The 22,361-nt window shown below is 31.6% G+C and overlaps 4 protein-coding genes across 4 annotated transcripts; 1 reads left to right on the top strand and 3 right to left on the bottom strand.

Moving 5' to 3' along the window:
- Positions 1–674: 674 nt before the first annotated feature.
- Positions 675–1,427, top strand: LOC105977778 (18.2 kDa class I heat shock protein-like). The gene has a single exon (XM_088819468.1). The coding sequence runs from the start codon at positions 750–752 to the stop codon at positions 1,227–1,229; it is 480 nt and encodes a 159-aa protein (XP_088675594.1). The 5' UTR covers positions 675–749; the 3' UTR covers positions 1,230–1,427.
- A 41-nt stretch (positions 1,428–1,468) lies between these two features.
- On the bottom strand, positions 1,469–3,438 carry LOC105977777 (uncharacterized). Its single transcript, XM_013003152.2, has 3 exons — positions 2,914–3,438; positions 2,443–2,820; positions 1,469–2,365 (listed from the first exon to the last, which is right to left on the bottom strand). The coding sequence occupies exons 1-3, from the start codon at positions 3,202–3,204 to the stop codon at positions 1,727–1,729; spliced, it is 1,308 nt and encodes a 435-aa protein (XP_012858606.1). The 5' UTR covers positions 3,205–3,438; the 3' UTR covers positions 1,469–1,726.
- A 2,376-nt stretch (positions 3,439–5,814) lies between these two features.
- LOC105977607 (uncharacterized) lies at positions 5,815–7,056 on the bottom strand. The gene is made up of 2 exons (XM_088819467.1): positions 6,492–7,056; positions 5,815–6,112 (listed from the first exon to the last, which is right to left on the bottom strand). Exons 1-2 carry the CDS (start codon positions 6,905–6,907, stop codon positions 5,908–5,910), a joined length of 621 nt encoding a protein of 206 aa, XP_088675593.1. The 5' UTR covers positions 6,908–7,056; the 3' UTR covers positions 5,815–5,907.
- A 1,260-nt stretch (positions 7,057–8,316) lies between these two features.
- Positions 8,317–11,423, bottom strand: LOC105977606 (transcription factor MYB25). The gene is made up of 2 exons (XM_013002927.2): positions 10,927–11,423; positions 8,317–9,596 (listed from the first exon to the last, which is right to left on the bottom strand). Exons 1-2 carry the CDS (start codon positions 11,192–11,194, stop codon positions 8,626–8,628), a joined length of 1,239 nt encoding a protein of 412 aa, XP_012858381.1. The 5' UTR covers positions 11,195–11,423; the 3' UTR covers positions 8,317–8,625.
- Positions 11,424–22,361: the final 10,938 nt, after the last annotated feature.

The raw sequence follows: 22,361 nt of genomic DNA, 5'->3' as shown, positions 1-22,361 counted from the left end.
TTTATATCATTCGAGCTCCAGATTTTGACATAAGTCAAGATGATCATACCTTGTAAATATCAAATTATCGTGAATCAGAAACTGCATATTTGCACGAAACGAGTACCAAACTAGAGAACATTCCTCGGAATATATAAGATTATGTAGGATTTGACACTATAATGGTGAACGTGTAAAAAGATTCATGGTTGATGAACGGTTCTAATTACCCAAACATGAGGGGTTTTTTTGTAATTTAACTTTATTTTAGGATGGTAGTAATTTACCCAAAAAAAAAGCATTTCATCTTGTCAAAATATGAGAATTGTTTAATTTTTCTTAATAGGTGGGCAAAAATAAAAGACCATAAATACTTAATATATTTAATCTTTAGTCAATTAATTAAATAAAGATTTATCTACTAGAAAAATAGAAAGCCCACTTAGTATTAAATCGAAATTACCATTAATTCTGATGGCCCAAATGTAACCAAATGGTTTTCATCAGCATTATAGGGTTCATCAAGAAAAGCCCAGAGTAGAATCTAAATTGTCCAAAGCCCAGCCCGAAAGAGATCAACCATCCACGACAACTCCCGGACATTCTAGAAATGTGTGGATCAATTGTTCATCTTAATCGCGAATGATATATATTCCAGATAAATCTTGATAATTCCCACTCGCCGTATAAATTCCTTTGCTACCTATCGTTTTCCCCACAATCAAAAATATATATATTCTGAAAAAAAGAAACAATCATCACTGTAAACTATGGCTCTGATTCCAAGCTTCTTCACCGGCCGCCGGAGCAACGTTTTCGACCCATTCTCTCTGGACCTCTGGGATCCCTTCGAGGGCTCCCCTTTTTCCGGCACGGTGGCCGGGCAGTCCGCCTCCGCGCGGGAAACTTCGGCCGTGGCGAACACGCGCATAGACTGGAGGGAGACGCCGGAGGCGCACGTGTTCAAGGCCGACCTGCCAGGGTTGAAGAAAGAGGAAGTGAAGGTGGAAGTGGAGGACGGCAGAGTGTTGCAGATCAGCGGCGAGAGGAGCAGGGAGAACGAGGAGAAGACCGATACTTGGCACAGGGTGGAGAGGAGCAGCGGTAAGTTCCTCCGCCGCTTCAGGCTGCCGGAGAATGCCAAGATGGAACAAGTCAAGGCGACTATGGAGAATGGTGTGCTGACCGTGGTGGTCCCCAAGGAGGAAGTGAAGAAACCCGAGGTTAAGTCCATCGACATCTCCGGCTGAGTATATATATATATATATATATATATATATATATATATATATATATATATTATATTATATATGTAATGACTGGTTATGTATGTTAGTTTGTTCTTGTAAAGCTGTTTGTTTTGGTGGTTGTGCAATTTAGCATGTACAAAAAATCAATAATGTATGTGTGTGTTTTGAGTGTGTAATACAAAAATCACTATTAGCTAACACCTAATCTTGAAACTAAAGTATTGCTCGTTCTCAATAAATTAACGGAAATGATCAGAAGTGTTGAATTTTTGGTTTCAATTTTCGGTTTCAGTAGCAATAAGCCGGTACCTATATGAACAAAAAAACTAGCCAAAGATCGAACATCTCCGATTTTTTAGATCCTATATTTGGTGAGATACACCGCGTAAATTTATAAAATACATCTACACTCAATTACACGAACATATGTGTGTAAAATGGGTAGTTAACAATGTACGTGTATGTATATATATTCTCGAATAACCTCAAGAACTCTCTCAATCCTCCGTTTCCACGAGCTCCAAATTCTCTTCATCAATAGCAACAACTCTTGCCCCAGCTCTCCGAACGAAACCCTTGTTCGAATTCTCAAAAACCTTATACCCAAAACCCCCGTTTTTCTTTAAATCAAAACCGTTTTCGTCTTCGTTAGCCTCCTTCTTCAAGTCAGCAGGGGGCAGAAAGCAATCCATGGAAAGACCCTTTATATTGAAGTCAACTTCCTCGACACTCCAAATCTCCTCCATTCTCGACCTCGTACACGCGTCCAGATTACCTTCCTCAAACCTGAACAAGGACACGCTCGTCTTTCCGGCGTGAGCAATATTAACGCCTTCGATCGTTCTGTAATCTTGGATCAACGACTCCATGTTCGTCTCCCAGAAGACGTCGTCTTTTCCGGACGATTTTATCCTCAGCAAATGGGAGTCTTCCAGCTGGACCAACAGCCCTGTTCTCTGGCTGAAGCATCCCCATATCGTGTGCCTGATTATATCGACATTGCTGCTGCTTCTTGCTCTCAAGGTGGTCGGCCCCGCTTCGAGCTTTAAAACGAAGCAGTCTTCGTTGTTGACGGCCTTTTCTCCAATGCAGATCGAGTTTGAGAACAGGTTCGCCGTCGACTTCGGGTCGAGCCCCTGTTTGCAAAATTCAGACAGAGTTAACAAAAAGTCCCCAAAAAAAAAAGATAAAATCGAAATAGACGAAGAATAACCTGCAAGGATCGACGAAGAGGCCGAGGCGGGCCCCGCGAAGAATTCGAATGTTGCTGCCAAGGTGTCTGCCTCCAAGCAACCTTACCATCACTGCCTGCACTGATTTTACACCCGGAAACCATCAACTCCAAACTCCATAAATCTGGACTCTTCTGCCACAACACAAACCCCCCTAATTCGCCCCCTCCATTAATATTATTCTTCATATTTTTCATCTTATTATTATTATTTAAATCTTGTACTACTCCTGCCCCAAATTCTGATGACGTCATCTTCACCTTCCCCATAGCATACATGCTATCGATACTGTTCAGAGCATGTTCTCCCCCTGCAGCTGCTACGTACTGCTGCACTATGTACTTAGCCATTGAACTCTCCTGCAATAACGAAATCATTTATTATTACTGCTGTAAAATGTAAATTCTCTCTCTAGAAAAAAAAAACAGAAAAAAGATGAGTAGATGACTTACGATGGGTTGGCCTTTGATGGTGCGGTCGTTGAATAACGTACGATGGGATTGGATCGGAATTGGGATCAATGGAGCTCCGATGACTCCTAACAGGAACTGAATCTCCATGGCATGACCGCCGCCTGCCGGAGAAGAAGCCCTTTCCATGTGTGGTGGTTTGATGAGCCAAGATTTGACGCTCTGCCATGATCTGTGCTTGTAATTGGAGGGGAAGATTTCTTCGGGTATTGGGACTTCAAGAACAGTCTCCAGTGCGTCTTCTCTGTCGAGATTAGGGCATAGTGTCCTCATGTTGAGAATATTTTTGACTGTGTTTTTTGTTGTGTATGAAAGGTGTTTGATAAAATGTGTGTGAGAAATGAATGAGAGTTTTGGTGTAATTTGTAGTAAGAGATTTGTGGGGAAGACTAACGTGGGAAACTTTGTCTGTGTCGTGGCCGCACGCTTAGCTTTATATTTGTTTATTTTCCATTGTTTAATTAATAATTGTTGTTTGGGTGTGCAATAGTCAATTTTTTTTAGTAGTTAGTTGAAACTTGAAACTTAAGATCAAATTAATGTTATTTATATAATTGTGCGAAATAAATTCTACTCTTTTTTTCTAATGCGGTTGCCTTTTACTTTTACTTTACGAAAAGATTAATAAATTAGAGAGAAAAGTTCAAATAAAAATTCCTCATTAGCTAGGTTGCATAAGTAGAATGGTAAAAGTAATGATTTTTTGTTTCGAGATAAATCTAGATTTTTATCTCTCTATTTTCTTTCTCTCAGTGCGAATCGAGTTCGATTGTTTTAAATCAGTTGAGTCAATTGCTAGTCATTGATTGAACCATAGTTTTTAACTAGGGGAATAATTTATAACTAAACTAATTTGATGATATTTTTCCAAACCGAAAACTATATTGTATTGTACCTATCCTACAAAAAAAAAAAATAATAATAAATAAGAGAATAAACTCAATTTCTCTTTAAAGTATGTATACATAAAAGTGTGAATGAATTGAAATGAATGTAACATCTCCCTCCGGCAGCTCTGCCCACCAATCACAACGCAATCAATGCTATTACATGTTATCAATTATTTTCAAAGACTGACAAAATATAACCTGAATACAAATAGGAAACAAATACATTATATTGATTATTATGATGAAATAATTAAGTAAATTAGTATATGTCAGCCCACCACCTAATTCTAATGTTTCACACTGCCCAGGGGACAAATTTGAAACTTGTCTACTAAGAAGAATTTAAATATATTAAGCTGACTCAGCATTATATTGTATTTCATGTCAATTAATATAGTATATATAATTATTATCGTAAATAATAATTTATATAGTTTTGGGAGGATGCACATATATGAAAATTTGCGAATTATATGAATACATGTGCATAAAGTGTCCATGACAAAGTGATATGTTTTCTTATCTTATTTGGCTTTATATGCGAAGCAAAAAATAGGGAGATTGAACCTGGAAATGAGAATTTAGGTGTAAAATAATTAATTAATTAATTAATTAATAGTGCAAATTAAAACAACTTTAATAAACATGGAAATTGTCGGCTGGAGGCGCCACATGCAACCGACCATCTTAAATCTCCAACAACAAAGGTTGGCTAATGAAGACGACAATTTGATTTGTAATCTTTTCTTTCGGAACTTCATTAATGTCGACCATAATTAAAATTAAATACTATATTTAACACTAATCATACACTAGTAGTACCTCGTGAACCCGCCACGTAATCTTTTGACAAGAATTAGTCGTTTAAAAAAGTCACTAATTATGTGATGCACGTTCATATATTCCTATATTAAGGATTAAGTTAATGAGCATATCAACAAAAAAAAATTAAATTGTTAAAGAGGCGTAATATTTGATAATTTAAATACCTATTGTACTTCACACATCGGAATAGACTGTTTTTTCAGTTTGGTTTGTTCCAATAGGATATTGTTGAGTTTCCACTCAAAGAAGCTTACAGATAAAACTCAGAAGAGATATTAGTGATCAAAACACAAAGTATAAACATATATGAATATAAGGAAAAATAGGAATTGAAACAGCTCAGCCTTCCAAACTGATTCACACCAGAGATTCACTAAGGTCTCAAACCTTTCACACACACAGTCTAGGATTGCACCAACACAGATAACCAATCCCTCTCCCTTAAACCCTAAACCACCCAGATTCTAGGTAAGACCAAGAAAACGATGCACTCAGCACCTCACCCACTCACCACACACCCAACTCACAGAAGAAGGAGGTAAGGCATTTGAATTAGGGTTTTTCTCTAGGTCTTACCCTCTGCCACTCATCTCCCAGCATTAAATAGGAGCTCCAGTCAAAGGTAACTGTTGAAGGGACCACCACTGGGACAAGCACGGCCGAGGACGGTGGCGGTTTGCCCATGGTTGCTGGAGCAAAAGGAGAAAGGAGCAGAAGGGGACAAAGAGGGAGAACAGAGATTGTATAGGGCACAAAACGGGAAATAAGAGTACAAGGGGAGAGGGAAAGTCAGCCAAAATGAATGGTCAAGATCAAGTCAATCCAAGGGTTCAGATTGAGCCTTCTAGCACATTCCTACTGATGAGCTTTTTCTGTTTGGGTCATTCCTATAGACAAGTGTGTGTGTGTATTAATCTGATTTATTGGGCTATAAGCCCAAACACATTGGGCCACAACCATAACAAATATTAAGTTAAGTACATCATTTAAACTCTTTATGATATATCTCAGAATAGACGGGTCAAGCCCGTGGATGGAGAACTTGGGTCGGGCCAAATTATTAGCCCAATGGGCCGACTTAAACCGGCCAAACAGGCCTGACTGGCCCATATATGCGTCAATAGGTTTACATCAAATGACAAATAAAAAGAGAGCATAACAGTCACAATTGACACCAAAATATAATTTATGGTTACAAACTTAGAATAAACATAACAAGTTGCAACTACAAATTGTTCTTGTGAGAATTAATTGATTTATTTCAAGGGGGTACCTTAAAATGGAAAAGCCATGAAATTACAAATGCAAAAACCATACAACCTAACAAGAAGTTTAGAAACCGGTGACCTTGCCAGAAGTTTCTCGATTCTGCCGCCGCCGTGGCAGCTTCGTTCCGCTGCTCCGGCGATTCAGCCTCGTTCGCACCGGGCACATTTTGTGCTATGGACCCACATATCTCACAGGTTCTACCCAAATCATCACAGCATATATATTAATATATACATCAAATTTAGGGCATAAAATATATATATATATATATAACTAACAAAAGACAGTTTTTCATACGTTAACTTCAAATTATGTGATGTTAATAAAGAAACATTTTAAAATGGAAGAATAAATAATATAATATTTTTTTATGGATAAAGAGATTTATATATTTTAATAAAATGGAATGGATAAATAGATGCTCACAATAGAAAACAAAATTTAGTCGGCTGCCAAATGATTCCTATCTTTATTTTTTATTTTATTTTAACTCAATAATTAAAATCCAAAATCCCACAAATTACATTAAAAAATGAAACAAAAAGTTTGACTTTTTTTTTTTTTGGGTTGACTTACTTGTTACCCTTAATCTTGAACCAGGCTTCAGCACAGTGTTGGTGGGCAGCAGCCAAATCATCTTTACAAGAACATCCCAATTCAATGGGAATCCCTGATGAATCTTGATTGGCTGATGCATCCATGCTGAGGTGGCATATCCTACAGTCCCTCTCTCTTTTACCCGAGTTCTGCTTCGTTAATTCAACACCACAACCCGACCCGCTTTCCAGATCCACCACCTCCACCGAACACTCCGACGACACAGTACCGGATGATGATCCCCTCCTCTCGTGCTTCTCCTCTCTATTGTTATTACCATCATTTTCCGCCACTCCAACTATCTCTTTTGACTCCGACAACCGCCGCCCGCCGCCGCCATTGTTGCAACTTCCTGATTCTAAATCAATATCTGAGGGATTATGTAAAGTTGACATTTTTACTCAGATCCCCAGATTATGAATCTTCATGTAAATGCAAAATAAAGACCAATATTAACAACTCTCTCTCTCTCTCTCTATATATCTCTCTATCTATCTGCCATAATAATATTATTGAGATGAGGTGCTGACGTGGCAGAACCTGATGGGACAGAGTAGCATGGGAGCAAAAACAGTACTATAAAAGAGATGTGAGGAACAACAAAACTCAGCAGTTAAACTGAAACGTCGTCGTTGTGGGGACAAGCACTCTATTATTATTATTATTTTATTTTGGGCAAGGGGATAATACAAATCTTGACAGAAATTATCAGACTGTATCTAAACGGACAGCTTTTTTGATTATGCCACGTGCATCAGGTGCATGAGAAAACATTAATTAATTAGTGTGTTTACACGTAATTAAACAAGTGATTATTCCACTTAAACCCTAATATATGTATTGATCCTCGATTGAGAGTTCTAATTATTTTGAGTTTCTTAGTACAGTTTTGGAAAATGGAAATAATGAAAGTTTTGTGGTTGAACTGTCAATTATCCAAACAATTAAGCCCTTCTAAGAGAATTCTCATCCACTAGCCACGTCACTTTACAATTACAAAAGCAAAGTTTGATTTTGCTTTCTTTGATTTTGTTTACAATCATATATGATGACGTTTAATAAATTGAATTATTTTTTATTGGATTACCGATAAACATGTCAATTGTACATAAAAGAGCAATCTTTAATTAAAAATGCGATTTTAATTATCAAGAAAACAATAAATAAATAAAATCCTTTCAATAGAAGATGGATTAAATTAATAGTATATCATATATATATATAGTTTCAACCAATCAAAAGATGGGACCTAACAGTAAGGGGAATGATGCATTTGTCCGATTCTAACATGTTCGGTAAAAAGAGTGTTTTTTTATTTTTGGGAAAAAAAGGAGTTTTAATCAAGAGTGTCTTGTGAATGATTGATGCATTTATTTCTTTCTTATGAATTATTTTTCTCAAACATGATGCCAATAATAAGTGGTTAAACTAAAGTTGGATTTGGTAAGTGTCAAAATCAGATTAAGAAAAAGAAGTTGGGGCAGAGCAATATAATTCCACCATTCATTGTAACATAACAATCTTATATAACTTTCAATCGAGTTTGTTTCTTTGATTTGATCACGTCAGATGCTGATGTCAGCTTGATTCTCCTTGCATAGGTCTCCAACTTTATCAGAATCTCGGTTGGACGTCGTTTCTGTAACACCAGGAAGGTTTTCCCATCGTAAAAGTGAACCCCTTATTTATCGATATATCTCGTGATTTGAGAAACAAAGCCACCTCAGGGTTTTTAACCTGTGTCGCCGTATGGCGTAAAGTGCAATCATATACATTCACCACAAGAACAATAAACAGCAAGAAATACAATAAAAGACTCATCATTTACATTCACCACAAGGAAAATAAAAAGTTACCGGAAGAACAATAAATCCACAATTTTATAGACAGAAGAACTGCATATCATGATCATTGACCAATCCTGTAGAAACTAAACTATATAAATTAAACTGCTTACTAATAATAATTAACCAAAATATCTTGAATCTCCTACACATCCAGTTAGAACATATCCTCTCCCCCAATATTCAACCGAGTAATTCTCAACAAAAAAATCGGGGATCACAAAAAACTCTCAGCTCAACAAAAAAAGTATTAGTAGGAAAATCAAGATTCAGCTCAACCCTTCGACCTGAGTTTGCAATGTGAATGTAGGCATACTCATCTTAGTGGTCCCCACTTCCCTCGTCACGCCAGTAAATACGTTTTGCCTATCGAATATCATTTGATCGTTTTTCACACTATCTTCCGACCCTTTTTGCCGTTTGGCATTACGGGAATTTTCAAGACCACTTCTTATCCACGCCATATTATTCAAATCTGCAGCCGCTGATGTCAGCTCGTGACTTGAAAAACTGGGCGTCTCCTCGTAGTCAACGAATTCCGGTCCCAATAATGAGCTGCGAGAAGAATGAGTGGTTGAATTCGAACAGCAACCGTATCCGCATTGTAATGGGATTATGCGGTCACCATCACACGATGCACCAACATCAAGAAACTTCTTGCATATTCCCAAATCCATTTTCGACGGTCGAATCATTGATCCCGTAATTGGAAGAACTGCTCCTGAGAATGTAGACTCATCGCTACAAGAATTATAGATATCGAATCCACCCACTTTAGCAATTGGGCGCGAGACCGACGGATTTTGTTTCGGAACACAAGTTTGAGTTTTGTCTTCTTCGTATTTTTTTTCAAGATCTTCAATCAATCCCACTTCGTCTATTTCTAAGGCGCTCGTCGAGGGTCCGCCGATTTGTAGAGTTTCATACTCGGGGTTTTTCGGATGGTTTATTGACACTGATCTCGTTTCCACTTCTTCGGAGGGCTTGAATGAGTTACGAGGTCCACCACCGGACAAGGTATCTTCTGAAGATGCTTTTGTCCAGTCGATACTGATATTAGGTAACATCTGAACAGTTAGTGGTGTTGATGATCTCCTAGGAAAGCCACACTTACGGCGTAATGTGGAATTCCAGTGGTTTTTTATTGCGTTGTCTGTTCTGCCAGGGAGAATTTTCGCGATCGAAGCCCATTTGTTTCCGTAAACTGCATGGGCTTCTAAAATTATACGATCTTCTTCATCTGCAGAACATAAGCACAAGCATAAGTAGACTTCAATAGAGTTACTGCCTTCGTAATAATTAACACGGTCACAGTTGTGAGACATGGTAACACGAAAGAAAGAAATCGGGGCTCCATAAATAGACAATTATCCGCGGCTTCAAAAGGAGAGCCACAACGTAAACTAAAAAACATTACAGAGGAACATCAACATAAATGAAAAGTTAAGCAACATATGCTAAAACGAAACAAATTTGTAAAGAACTCAACCAGAATTCTTGATAGATATCTTGACATCACTATTTTAGTGTAAAAGCAGCAATTATAGAGCATTCGATGCCCTGTCTACAGGAGGTTACTTACTGCACAAGTGAACAATTTTTCAAATAGAAAGGCAAACAATGGATACCTTCATAGAACTTTTGACCTTCATTTAATTTCTACGAGCTACGATACGTACAAAATTCAGGGAAAAGATTAGAGTTCTGTTTCAATCAATTCATGGTTTCGGTCTTCTACACTGGTTACTTAGTTGAGGTTTAATGAAGTGGTAGCTTGTAAAAGAGTCATATTATATATAACCGTTATAGAGTTCAAATATTACAGAGATAGAAGTCGGTATCCTAGATAACATTTTCCACAAGACGCTGTAGTAATTCATCACCCAAACCTGTTCCGATGGGAGAGCTCAGCAAATGTACATAAATACAAAGCAAATGTGGCATTAGTCGATTACTTGGCCAAATATCTTTCGTTACGAAATGCAACAATTCACCGACATTTAAATCAAACTACTTCTCTAGTTCAATGCACATGTAATACTAGGGCTTGGGGGACAGTAAACAAAGGCAAAAGTCAAAACCAGCTATGCTCATTGATCAACACCATTGACATCTGCTCTACACGTACCTACAATGGAGCCTAATCGTTTAATCCAGTTATCTAAATGTAACGGAAACCAAAATGTAAAGCTACAGAACACAAACTTACTTGGCAAAAACTTTTGCATAATAAACAAGAAAAAAATAAGATCCTAATTTTCCATTGTGTGCTATTTTCAAACACCACCAAACTTGTATGAATATCCCCTCGGAACCCACATCAAACAAAGCAAATAAACCAAATTCCGAACCCAACACAATACCCAGCAACATCGAATCCAGAATTTTAATCAAAACCAACGACAAAACGAGCGAAAACAACACAATAGAAATCAATCCCAAATACCGAAGGCACAATAAGAACAGCGCAAAAATGAAAACCCACAAAAACCCAACTCTCCTTTTAACGAAGAAATAACCTAAACAAACAGGCTTGCAAATAATTTTATTTGGGATTAAAAAAAGCTTACCGGTAAAAGGTTTACGCATAACGCAAGGGTCGAGCTGATTACACCAGCGGAGGCGGCACGACTTCCCAGAACGCCCCGGAATTCCGCGGGCGATCAGGCTCCAGTTTCTCGCCCCGAACTTACCCACCAGCGCGCTCAGAATCGCGTCCTCTTGATCCGACCACGGCCCCCTTATCTTCCCCTTCGCCTCCTCCACTCCCCCTTCCACCGCCATTGCCTCAACCACTACTTGTCCTTCCACCTCCCTCATCTCCTCCTCCGTCATCATCCTCTCTCTCTCTCTCTCTCTCTCTCTCTCTCTCTCTCTATCTCTCTCTCTCTCTCTGTATTTTCCCGAGAATTCCGCCGGAGCAACTCTGCCCTGCAGCAAACCGTACCTAACAGAGGCCCCTTTGTAACTGCAAAACGATGGTGGGGGCAAATGGGAAAACAATTTTGAGTTGAAGCGACTTCCTTTTTGACGGTTTTGTACGACGGTTTTCCTATAATTACATCTGTGTCCTTTCACTAAAATGCTTCGAGTAAGCTATAAAACGACGTCGTATGCAAGAGGAGCCGCGTACTAGGTTTTTGTCTTTCATTCGGGGGTAATATAGTAACTGCACGATTTGTTGCCCTTTGGGGTCCCACTGTTGTTACAACCGCTTTTGCACTGGTCGCCGAGCAGGGTTTATTTAATTTAAAGCATCTAAAATCGATTTTTTTATTTTAGAAATAATTGAATAAATGTTGACAGGTTTGAAAGGTGGGAAAACAAATAGTTGTGGGCTAGGTTTTCTTTGCGCCGTGTTTGGTATTTTCCAAATTAACGCTTAATTTCCTTTTTTCTTTTTTTTTTAGAGTAAATTACACTCACACTCCTGAGGTATGCTTAAATAACTGTAAGGTTCCTGTGGTATCGATAATTACACTCACCCCCTGAACGGTAGTTAAAAACTCTAACGGGATAATGCATTGGATACATTATTCCGATAGGGTTCTAATGGACTATTAATTTTAGCTAGTTATGGAGATAACATAGAGTTATGGGGAGTCATGGGGTGACATGGCTCCCCCAATATTTTTTAAATCACCCATAACTCTTTGTTGTCTTCACCACTTCCCGAAACCAATAGTCCGTTAGAACTCTATCGTAATAACGTATGCAATGCATTATACCATTGGAGTTTATAACTACGTCTCAAGGGGGTGAGTGTAATTATCGATACCACAGGGACCTTACAGTTATTAAAGTATACCTCAGGGGTGTGGGTGTAATTTACCCTTTTTTTTAATATCATTATTATCCTAAAAAATAATATTAGCTTAAATAATTTAAGAAAAAAAATATTTTTTTTAAGAAAATAAATTTAATTTAATAAAATTTATCTTTTTTCCGGAGTTTCCAAGAAAAATATTATTAGATTTGGTGTTTTAAGCAATTATAAAAATTATTAGGAATTGAAATTGGTGATATATTTTATGCATCAAAGCCTAATACAAAAGAAGCAGCAGCCCAAAGAGTTATTAGTTAGGCCCAATTTATATCCATTGGTTGGGCCTTTCACTAATTTGGGCCTGACCTATCTTAATGTATTTCAACCAGCCTGTGAGATTTTATTAATTTATTTAAAAAAAAAATAGTAAAATAACAATCGGGCCATAGTAAAGTAGCTACAGCTCAATACTAAGAATTGATCTCGGCCCATAATAACAATCGGGCCCGAGATAATGCATCTCGGTCTATTCATTGTTTGTTTCAGTGGATGTAGGATTACAAATTTACAATGATCCGAAACGAGTAAACTTGAGTTTTCGGACCGTTTGGTTTAATTCGCAACACAATCCATTCGTAGTGAAACACATTACGATTTAACTAAATCGAATATAGGTAAAAAATAAAAAATGAAAAATAAAAAAAAGAACGAATAAACGAAGGACAAATCATTAAAACAAAAGCAACATCCTTTAATTCTGGATCCATGTTTATTGGTTGACAATTGCGCCCTCGCTTTCAAAACCAACCAACCAAACCGCACAAACAAAAAGTTTCTCACACTAACCGCTACTTAGAAAAACTGTCCACAAGAATCAGATTTCTGTTCACCAAAAAGAAAAAAATAAAATAAAAAATGAGATCATAAAAATACATATATAGGCAGACATGAGATCCCCCACAAATGGAATTTTTTTTTTTTTGTGATGCTGATTAAATTTTTTCATGGCATCTAATTTTTTTAATTTTTAATTTCCTGCACAAATTTTTACCCCATCAATTGTGCTACGTACAGTTTCAGGAGACATGGTTTTTTTACCATTAGTTTGGTAGAGCTAGGGTTGATTTTAAGACAAGTGGTAGTGCGGGATTGTTACATGATGCACAGTCATTAGTCAAAAGGTGTAAGGTGGCGAACAAGTTGGGCAACAATAGCGAAAGAGTGGGGCAGAAATGGTCGGCTTCCTACAAAGAAATATGTACTATCTGTCGTTTGAGGCATTTATATTTGAGAGCATCCATTCCATGCATGTGAACATATTTACAATCTTTCATTCAGGCATTTCCTCAGTCACCTACAAGGCAATGCATTCATTAATATTATTATTAACTCCTATATATATATATATATATATATATATTCAGATCCATTTACTTTAATATAATCAATTAAGCTTTACTATTTGATTAGGTGAATGTAATGATTGACTTAATGGAGGCCCAAATATATAATTTTTAATCTATATCTATATATAATATAAAAAGAGAATCTATGCCCTCAATGATTGACATGTGGCAAATGATGATGTCATTTGTCAAAATTGCTTAGTTGGAGTTCAATTGATGAGGTGGATTCTTCAATTGATTAGGTGTAATTTTTATTTAGGTATGTTTTTAAGTTCTTTCCTATTTCACATTTACACAATCATTTAATAATTACCACATATTTATATATAATATTTCAGGAATTTAATTTCCTATCATTTCTAAAAATATTATATTTTTTATAATTTTAATTTTCTGAACTATATTTTTCGTCTGTTCTTTTTTTTTTTTTAATTCAGAACACTCAATTTTTTAACGAGTATTCGATTTTTTATATCATATTTTACACACTATTTTTTTATAGCGAAATAATTATTATTATATTTAATTATCTATACACGGTTGATTAATTGTTTTTTATCTCACGTTTTTAATTTAATTTTCTGAAATATATTTTTCGAATGTCTTTTTGTTTTATAAAATAGAACACTCATTTTTTATGATATATATTTTGGAATTTAGTTTTTTTAATAATAATATTCGAAAATAATAATAATAATAATACTAATAATTATTATTTTTACTAATCATTAATAATTATTAATCACTATACATGGATTTTTTTTGTTTAAATATTTTGCCAACTTAATGTATATGTATTAATTTAATTTTATAAATATTAATAACTAAACAACATTTAAAATTTGAAATTAAAATTTTTGTATTCTAAATTTTGAATTTCAAATATTTTTTTACTCTAAATTATCAATCATTCCCCAATTTTATGTCATATAATTTGATTTCTTACCTATTTAAGTTGATTGGTTTTGATTCATATGGTTAATTCATGGAAAATATCTAATCAAATAATTGGTAAGATTATAACATTAAATGTGTATTTCCATAAGAACTTACTATTTACTTTTTTATTATATAAAATTCAAGTATAAATACCCCTCATTCCAATCCATTTCACTCACTCATACTCTCCACCCGAATTTTACACTCGCATAAAAATAAAAAAATAGGTCAGCCCGAAATGGCTGCAAAGAGGTAATATTGTATTTTTTTGTTGTTAATATATTCATAGTTTTACATGTTCTTTATTTCATTATTTTGATATAATGTATGTGTCTAATGGTTATTTACACATATACATGTATTTAGTCTAACATGTTATTTGTTGTTTGTTTATGTTATTTTTGTAGATATTATGGATAACATCGATATATGGGCTATGTGTGACGACATTGGTTGCGTCAAAGGAATAGAAAGAATTTCGTGAATCTCATATGAATTGTGCGAGAAAAAATACTCATTTTTTTCAATCCTTAAAAGACCGTCATCGAATTAAGTGATAAATGTAAAACATTATATGCAATTATCAATTTTCTATTCTTTATATATGTCTGTAATTATTTTTAATATTGTTTCATCAAGCTCATTTAGTATATGGTTATATATGCAATTTCGCTATTTAAAATTTTATATATTTCATTTTTTAATTCGTGTAAAGTTGGATCATCTGTCGTTTTTGTTTTTGGAAACTTATTGTTTTCGTCTTTTTTTCTTGATTTGTTTCACTTAACTACATTGAAATGTTGAGTGCTAATATATTATCACTAATTCATTATATAGTAATTATATTGTTTTATAATTGTACATTAATTTAGTTTATTAATGCATTATTATATTAATGGAATGGTAATATGTCAATTAATGGAATAAAATATTGTATCGAGTTGTCCTTTTTATATACTCAATCTTAGAAAATTATACATATATTAATTGAATAGTAATATGTCAATTAATGGAATGAAATATATTTAAATTGTCATAAATAATTTAATAAATGGTATATATAAGTAATATATTTCAATATTATTCCATTAAATATTTAATGAAGTAATAAAACGCATTATTAACTAGATTTTTATTTTTTATTACATTTATTACGAATTAATTATTTTAATAATTTTTAATTATATAAATTACTTTATTTATTTAATTTTCCTAGCATTTTTCATTATGATTTTTTTTTTGTATTTTCGATAATGTTGTAACATAAGTATTTGTAATGATTATTTTACATATAAACTTATACTTTAGAGAAGAAAAAAAATAATGTCTTACATTAGCATAAAATAATAATTTGATTTGATTTGTTTGATATTCTTATTAAAAGTATTGATTTTAAGGATAAGATTAATGACTTGATTTCATTTGTTTGATATTCTTATTTAAAGTATGAATTTTAAGGATATGATTGATCACTCATTTTATTTGTTTATTTATTTTTTGTTATGTTTGTCTTTGTTATATACAAATTGATATTATGTAGGTTTCTATTTATTACTGTATCAAATCAATGTGTGTATTATGCTAAATAAATTATGAGCATAATATTTTATATCTAATAAACACGTAAAAGTGGTAATATTTTAAAAGCCATGTTATATTAAAATTGGTTACTTTTGTTATGTTTCCTTGGTTATGTTATTTCTGATTCTGATTAATTCATTACTATTTAATGTTATTATCAAATCAATACATGTGATTTGAATAATTTTTTTAGTAACCCCTAACAATCGCATTTATTTATTATGCATCTCAATAATTTCGGATTCTTATTAATTCTAATTGTTTAAATTTTTTTGATTTGTTCTAACCGAGTAACACAAAAAATAATAAAATATAATGTTTGCTTAAAGTTATTTTATTAACTTATTTAGTATGTGAAAATGAAGTATAAAGACCATCAACACAAACTGATCATTTATCTCATTCTTTCTCAACACGTTTTGTTATGATCATGCTAAACCAAGGTCCTTACCTTAAAACTTTTTTTTCTTCATATTTATGTTTTGTAATTTCATAATGCGATCAGTATTGTGCGATGTGCATGCTCGCTTTGAAGCATTTTATTTATCGCCAAGTGTTTATTACGTTATACGTTTATTATGTATGCGTATGTATAATAATCTAACAAATCATTGTTTTGCTTTCCTTTTAATTTTCAGATCCATGGATAACATCGTGTGTGCTATATGCGGCGACGTCCACAAGGGAGAAGCATTGTGGCGTTGCGTAGAATACAAATATATGATTTAGATATATTATATGGATGGGTTTTAAAAACTTTTACTTCTGGTTTTCCATCTTTGATTATACATTCAATAATTGTAAGTTTAGTTTCGATGAAGAAGTTGAGTTTAATGAAGGTGATAATGTAATAAAAAAATACTAAAGTAACTCATGTATGTATTTTGTTATTTGTAATAGAGATTCTTATATAATTTGTTGAATATATTTAAATAAATCTTCTTTAGTTTTTATATTTTTGTGTTACAATATTAATTTGTACGTATCGTAATAATTCTTTTATTTTTATCATTTTTTAATATTTATGTAAAATATTATTAGTTTGTACGTTCATAATTTTTTTTTTGCTGTTAATCTTTTGAATCTTTATGTACATACATGACATTAGATTCACCCTTCTTCATTCACTGTAATTCCAATATTATGATATATTAGCAACATTGTGCCTAGATGTATTTGTGACAATATTTGATTTTGTATGTTTTGAAATAGGAATAATTATTTATGCAAGCATATTAGGATTTAGAAGTAATGTTTTTGCAGAAAAACCTATACTAACTAGAGAAATATATAAATTATATAGCAAAAATTCTACATTGATCAGGGAAGGAAAGAAACACATTAAAAATAATGTGCGAAATATATAGTAAAATATACATATGTGAAAATCGATGTTGTCAATCCAACGAGGACATTATGTGTGTGTATTCTTTGGATCATTAAAAACATTTTAGAGAAATTATCTCTTTCCCTAAAACAAAATGGTTTGATATTCCAATGAAAAGAAATCGACGTACAATATTACAAGATTGATTTTTATGAAGTAGGTCTCGATTACGGATTTGTTGAGATTGCAAACTGAAATTTGAGGGAGATCTCTATGAGTATGAGTATTAATATTAGTATTACTATTAGTATTAGTATTAATATTAGTATTAGTATTAATATTATTATTAGTTTTAGTATTGGTATTAGTATTAGTATTAGTATTAGTATTAGTATTAGTATTAGTATTAGTATTAGTATTAGTATTAGTATTAGTATTAGTATTAGTATTAGTATTAGTATTATAGTATTAGTATTAGTATTAGTATTAGTATTAGTATTAGTATTAATATTAGTATTAGTATTAGTATTAGTATTAGTATTAGTATTAGTATTAGTATTAGTATTAATATTAGTATTAGTATTAGTATTACTATTAGTATTAGTATTAGTATTAGTATTAGTATGAGTATGAGTATGAGTATGAGTATCAGTATCAGTATCAGTATCAATATCAGTATCAGTATTAGTATCAGTATTAGTATTAGTATCACTATCAGTATTAGTATTTATCAATAACAACATCAGTATGAGTATGAGTATGAGTATCCATATCAGTATCAATATATGTATCAATATCTATATCTATATGAGTATTGGTATGATTATTGGTATGAATATTGGTATGAATATTAGTATCGGTATTAGTATTGGTATAAATATTAATAATAATATTAGTATCAGTATCGGTATCGGTATCGGTATTAGTATCAATATGTGTATGTGTATCAGTATGTGTATTAATATTCGTATCAAATTAATATTAGTATCAGTATCAATACCAATATCAGTATTATTATCATTATTAGTATTCTTATTAATTCAAATTCATATTAGTCTTGGCCTATTAGCATTAACATTAGCATTAGCATTAGTATTAGTATTAGTTTTCTTATTAGTATTGGCGTATTAGTTTAAACATTAAATATTCATATTAGAAGTGGCGTATTATTATTAATATTAGTGCTGATATTAATATTAGTATTAGACTATTAGTATTAATCATCGTATTAATATTAAAATTAGTATTAATATTAGTATTATTAGTGTTGATTTTAGTATTAATATTAGTATTGGTATTAGTATTATCAATGTTGGTTTTAGTATTAGTAGTAGTAGTTGTTAGTGGAATATTAGTGTTAATATTAGGATGGATAGACAATTGTACGCCGCAATGTCCAGAGATAAAAGTAGATTTGAGATAAAAAATAATTATCAACTCAAAATCGGGCGATATAACTAAAATTACGAGCAATGTTGTGTGACAAAAGATTTTCAGCGAATATGAAGGTAAATCACAAACAAATGAATATTTTGTATTATTTACATGTATGTCAACTGTTCAAAGTTTTCGTTCGTTTTATTTTATCCAAAATATTTTTTTTGAAAAAAATGATCTCGTGCATCGCACGGGTGAATTACTAGTATAATATAAAAAGAGAATCTATGCCCTCAATGATTGACATGTGGCAAATTATGATGTCATTTGTCAAAATTGCTTAGTTGGAGTTCAATTGATTAGGTGGATTCTTCAATTGATTAGGTGGCATTTTTATTTATGGATGTTTTTAAGTTTTTTCCTATTTTACATTTACACAATCATTTAATAATTACCACATGTATATATATTATTTCCAAAGTTAATATTATATAAATTCGAAATAAATAAATCTTATTTATATTTTCAGTATTTCAAAATATATTTATTCAAATAAATTCATGAAACTCAATTTTTTTACGAATATTCAAATAATTTTCATAAAAAAAATATTTGTTTAAATACTAAAATATTAAAATAGAGCAATATGTTGTTTTTTTTTTTTTTTTTAATTTTCAATATTTTAGAATATTCGAATATCCATTCCATTAAAAATAACAATGAAAAAATATTTTAGTTTTTAATTGAAGTATTTAATAAATATACACTGTTTTTTTATATAATTTTTATTATACCGTATTTCAAATTAAAAATAATTATATTATTTAACAAATATGCAATGCACGGTGAATTAATTCTAAATGCATTAGTTGGTTGTATATATTTGGAAAACACTATTTAATATATAATAATATCATCCGAATTATAGAACGAATTATATATTATATTTATTAATATGGAAACATAAATACGATCACAAGTCCATAAATAGATCTTATTCATACTACATCAACAATATACATATTAGATACAGATACACATACATACAACTACAACCCTGCACGAACGAAGCGGATGTAAACCCCCCACATTCGGCTGGGTTATTTATTTAAACTTTACCTAATGAAATATTAAATCACTAATATAAAGTAATCATTAATATTCCAAGATTCCTTCATATCATCTTTGATTGATTTAATTTATACTTTAATTCAAAAGTGAATGGTAAAAAATAAAAATCGTATCTTTATATTTAATGTTCTTATATTGCAAGATTTTTTTTCCACAAGTTATTTTTTTTTGTTGTTTCCAATATTTGTTTGATTTGATTTGATTTACTAAATCTTTTGAATTTTTAATTTTTCCATAGAATTAAGTTCATTTTCAATACTATATAAACCCCTCAATGTTCATTTCATTTTTTTCTACCACCATTCGATTACAAATTCACAATGTTCGTTTTATACAGTTTCATATTACATTTTTTTTTTATCATTTCTTATTAATTATTATAATTATATATGCATACTTTTATATTCATAATTATTTTTATATATACATATTAGTACTATTTGTATTTCTTTCTCTTGGGTTTTAATTTTAATATACTTTTTTTTTCATGCAGTTTATTAAATAAAGTCGTGCGTACTTTATGAAGATAAAAAAAATTGTTTGCGCTCAGTCCAAACAATGTGTTCTTTGCAACGCGTATTTTGATCATAATTTCAATCCATGTATGTGCGTCTCATGTAGGGAATCAATCAAAGTTGTTCCACGCTCTGGATCTTGCATTGTATGTGGGATGACTGAAATGGAAGATTTCAAATCTTTCTTTTGTTGTGGGTTATGCGATGAAGCTTTTATACATGAACGATGTATTCCTACAAATCAGTGTTGGACCAATGAATCGGCCACATGGAGGTGTGATTCATGTGATTGGTTATTTAATATGTGATAATCTCAATTTTGATGATGTTGAAGCGGTGGATAATTGCTTGATATGTTATTTTACAAAAATATTTACACGTTATGATATGCAAAAACTGGTACGTTATTTATTATATATATTTTTCTTATTCAAAAGATGCGTTTTAATGTGATTGTACTTTTATTAACAATTTTCATTTTAATTACGTTGTAGTATCTGCGCAAAACTTTCACCGAAACTGCTGGATTGGTTGCCAAGAAATATATCCATGTTGAATACGAAGAGGGTTCGTTGAATAAAATTAGTTTGTATGAAGCAAAAAATAAATCACGCGGGATATACCTCACAATTGGTTGGAGTTCGTTTTGTACATCGAATCATTTTATTATTGGCAATACATATTCGTTATCGTTCGACCCCATAAGAAATATAATAAAAGTTACGAACATAGAATAGTTTATTACATTTTGCAATTATGTTTGTTAGTTATTCTAATATTTTTATTTTCTATGTATTCATATCTTTATGGAGTATCCTAAATATAAATATTTTGATTTTGGTGCGATAATATATATTTTTATTAATTTTTGATACATCTATATATATTTGTTTTGTGTTTATAGATTGTTCCAACTGTATTTTATCAATTATTTATTATAACTTCAATGTGAATTGTCGTATACAATATGCAATTAATATTCTCGAGAAACATTATTTATAATTAATAATATACATATATATTAATGTGCATCAACAAGACCTATCAATATACATATATGATTGTACGGATTAATTGCCAATCACCCGGATATATGACTGACGTCATTACTCCACCCATTAGTGAAGCAATATATGTATAATAATAATAATAATAATAATAATAATAATAATAATAATAATAATAATAATAATAATAATAATAATAATAATAATAATAATAATAATAATAATAATAATAATAATAATAATAATAATAATAATAATAATAATAATAATAATAATAAAATATACGTGAAAAGAAATAACGCCATTGATTATATTTTTTAGACTGTGAGAAAGCGTGTAGATTGTAGAATGATTGGTTACTATTTTTTAGGGTTGTAACTCGAGGTAATAACAGATAATGAGATAAATAGGGAGGGAAATTAGGAAGAACTTAGAGCCAAAAAAAATTAAAGGTATATATGGTATAACTATAAAAGAAACTTAAAAAATAAATAAAAACTAGAAATAATCTTTATCTATATATAATATAAAAAGAGGATCTATGCCCTCAATGATTGACATGTGGCAAATGATGATGTCATATCTCCAAATTGCTTAGTTGGAGTTCAATTGATGATGTTGATTCATCAATTGATTAGTTGACATTTTTATTTAGGTATGTTTTTAAGTTCTTTCCTATTTCACATTTGCATAATCACTAAATAATTACCACATATATATTATATTTCATGCATTCAATATTCAATAAATTTGAAAATATTATATTTTTTATAGTTTAATTTTCTGAAATATATTTTTTGAATTTAGTATGAATACTTTTTTTTTTTTTTTATTATTATTATACCTATATATTTTTGAATTTAGTACTTTTTTAAATAATATTCAAAATATTTTAAATCTCACGTTTTAAATAAATTTAGAACACTCAAATTTTTATAATAATATATTTTCAAATT

Source organism: Erythranthe guttata, chromosome 6 (assembly GCF_056151865.1).
Source record: "Erythranthe guttata isolate IM_541 chromosome 6, IM_541, whole genome shotgun sequence".
NCBI classification, from domain to species: Eukaryota; Viridiplantae; Streptophyta; class Magnoliopsida; order Lamiales; family Phrymaceae; genus Erythranthe; species Erythranthe guttata.
Note: the sequence above shows the minus strand (reverse complement) of the source record. Positions and strands in the feature narration are given on the sequence as shown.